This window comes from Eucyclogobius newberryi, unplaced genomic scaffold (genome assembly GCF_026437365.1).
Source record: "Eucyclogobius newberryi isolate DKJ021-1_F unplaced genomic scaffold, fEucNew1.0.hap1 SCAF_13, whole genome shotgun sequence".
Taxonomy (NCBI): Eukaryota; Metazoa; Chordata; class Actinopteri; order Gobiiformes; family Gobiidae; genus Eucyclogobius; species Eucyclogobius newberryi.
The window spans coordinates 33,678,458-33,680,932 of record NW_027315757.1 but is presented as its reverse complement, the minus strand read 5'-3'; the positions used below and the strand labels follow the sequence as shown (position 1 = coordinate 33,680,932).

The window sequence follows — 2,475 nt, the reverse complement described above, 5'->3', positions numbered from 1 at the left end:
GCCATGAGAAAACTTGTTTTTCTTACTCAAAAAGCAGGATTTTAAAAGTTTTCATAAATGTTGTCCTGCTCCTCAGTGTTCATGTCAGTTACATTTTCATAATCATCCTCGTCATCGTCATCATCTTCTTCGCTGTTCACTTCCTCAAAACAAGGCTCACTGTTTTTCACAAATTTGACTTGACCGTCTGATTTTTGGTAAGGATTAGTTCTCACTGGGGGGTCGGAGACGTACTTGGCGCCTTCACATTTTGGCGCATCAACATTGACATAGTCTCCCTCGTCCTCGTCACTCTCAAGAGACTCGTTTCTAGCTTTATCCACTGAAACGAGAATCATATTCAAATTCACATTGAGAAAAAACACCAACACAACATTTGTATTTAAAGGAATATGAGAACAGACTCTGGGCTTGGACGGTGCTTCGTGATTGTCGACCTCGAGATCTTTTCTTAAGGGCCTGGAACAGCAGCAGTAAAACCAGGCCGAGCATCAGAAGAACTCCAACCACAGAAGGGGCCACCAACAACACCAAGGGCACTAGCAGATACAAAAACAAGCATTACACAACATTTATAAAGGAAAATAATGGGTCATCTTTTTATTCTCATTTTATATAATAATTGATTTAGTTTAAAGACATGCATTTGGACTTTGGAGTTATCTGTGTATGCGTGTTTGTACAAAAGGGGATTCATTTGTGTTTATATAAAAAATAAAGACGCTAGTTCCTATGCATTTACATGTGTGAGTAAAAGTAGCATTTAAAGGCACAGTAACTGTAATCAATGTAGTGGCGGTAGTAAAAATAGGGTACTGTATTTAACAAAGGCATAATTGCAGACATAAAACTGTACCAGATGCAACACAATAAAGGTTTGTCTGATGTAATAAATGTGTAATAGCTGTAATAAGGGTGTAACAATGGTTAATAACAGTGTAACCAATGCATGTGACAGCGTTTTTGGCATTTCAGACATATTTTACAGCACTTACAGTTAATAACGATGTTGATGGGGACTGTGTCTGAGGTGTATGTGCGTCCTGCCCCTGTGACCTCATACACACAGCGATACTGTCCCTGGTGTTGGTTCTGGGACACAGGGAACGAGAAGGAGGCCGAGTGGTTGACTGAAGGCTCACTGACAGAGCTGTTGGAGCCAGAGAACCACAGGAGAAACAGGCCTTCAGGGACGTCTGAGGGAACAGAGCAGCGGAGGACAAAACTGTCTCCCCTGGTGACATGGACAGTGTCTGAGGAGCACGTTTCCCCAGCAGAAGAAGACACACACAGGCTGGGAACAGGTGGGTTAACTAGGGGAGAAAAAGAAGATGTGTACATTTAAAAAGGCACATTCGGAATTTTAATATTAATACTTTTTATATGTTTTTTCTTATCGATAAACATTTGTGGCATCAATATATGACGCTTTGTGATGAGAGCTGATTGAAGGATAATTACCCCGCTTCACCTTTGTGCCTAAAAAAGCTGATCTAAAACTATGTGCCAAAGGGTTTGTGAGAGCTACGAGAGTTAGAAAGGCTGAAATACCTACTTCCTTATTTCACAGTTTGACATACAGTAACTTAACATAGCCAGCCTCAATGCTTCTGAAGTCAGTGTCTATGCCCTCCACTGGCAGCAGCATTTTGAAACAACAAAATTGCACAATCAATGTCGACATGACTCTAAAAGACACTTCCATATAGTCAGTTAATAAAGCAGCAGTACCTGTGACACAACAGTCAATCTCACTAAAATATTTCTACATTTTCAAAAATGGTGCACTTAACCATGTAACTTTTGTGGTGAATAGACAGAACATAGGTCTGATCCACGCTCTATGACACTTAAACGTCTGATGCTGGTCTTTCCCGTTCACATGTGCAATATTTTACCTGAGACTTGAAGAATAAGAGAATCACTTTCGGGAGATGTGAGGGTTTGTCCTGAGACATCTTTCTGATACAGACAGTGATAAGGTCCTTCACTGTCAAAGGTCACTCGGGGTAAGTGGAACGTGGTGGTTCTTAAATTATGAACTTGATTTTTGTGCTTCAGCGTGAACGTCCCTCCTGAAAACTGAGCTGAGATGGTGCAGGTGACAGTGACTCCAGTTTGACCCCACATGACCTCAAGAGAGGGACTCACAGATATACTGGGCTTTGGAAATGTCACTGAAACAGAAAAGATCGCTGCATGTTTTTACACATGACATAATATGTCATGTGTAAAAACATATTAGAGTTTCATCAATGATAAATGCAAAGTAAAATACAATTTGTAATAATTCTATGTTCCCCCTGAAAGACCAATTATGGAACAGGTGACACTGGCACTTTGACCCCATGTGACCTCCTGAGGAGACAGTGAAACATGGCAAAGCGGGAGCTTCCCTGAAAAACAGAACAAAACATGCAACAAGAGTTTAGAGTGGAACTTGGCAATTAAAAATAAATATCACACATAAAAATG

At 40.5% G+C, this 2,475-nt stretch overlaps 1 protein-coding gene across 1 annotated transcript; it reads right to left on the bottom strand.

Moving 5' to 3' along the window:
• On the bottom strand, nucleotides 1-2,222 carry LOC140358671 (uncharacterized). The gene is made up of 4 exons (XM_072443674.1): nucleotides 1,899-2,222; nucleotides 996-1,313; nucleotides 405-539; nucleotides 1-322 (listed from the first exon to the last, which is right to left on the bottom strand). The coding sequence occupies exons 1-4, from the start codon at nucleotides 2,128-2,130 to the stop codon at nucleotides 42-44; spliced, it is 966 nt and encodes a 321-aa protein (XP_072299775.1). The 5' UTR covers nucleotides 2,131-2,222; the 3' UTR covers nucleotides 1-41.
• Between the last annotated feature and the right edge of the window lie 253 nt (nucleotides 2,223-2,475).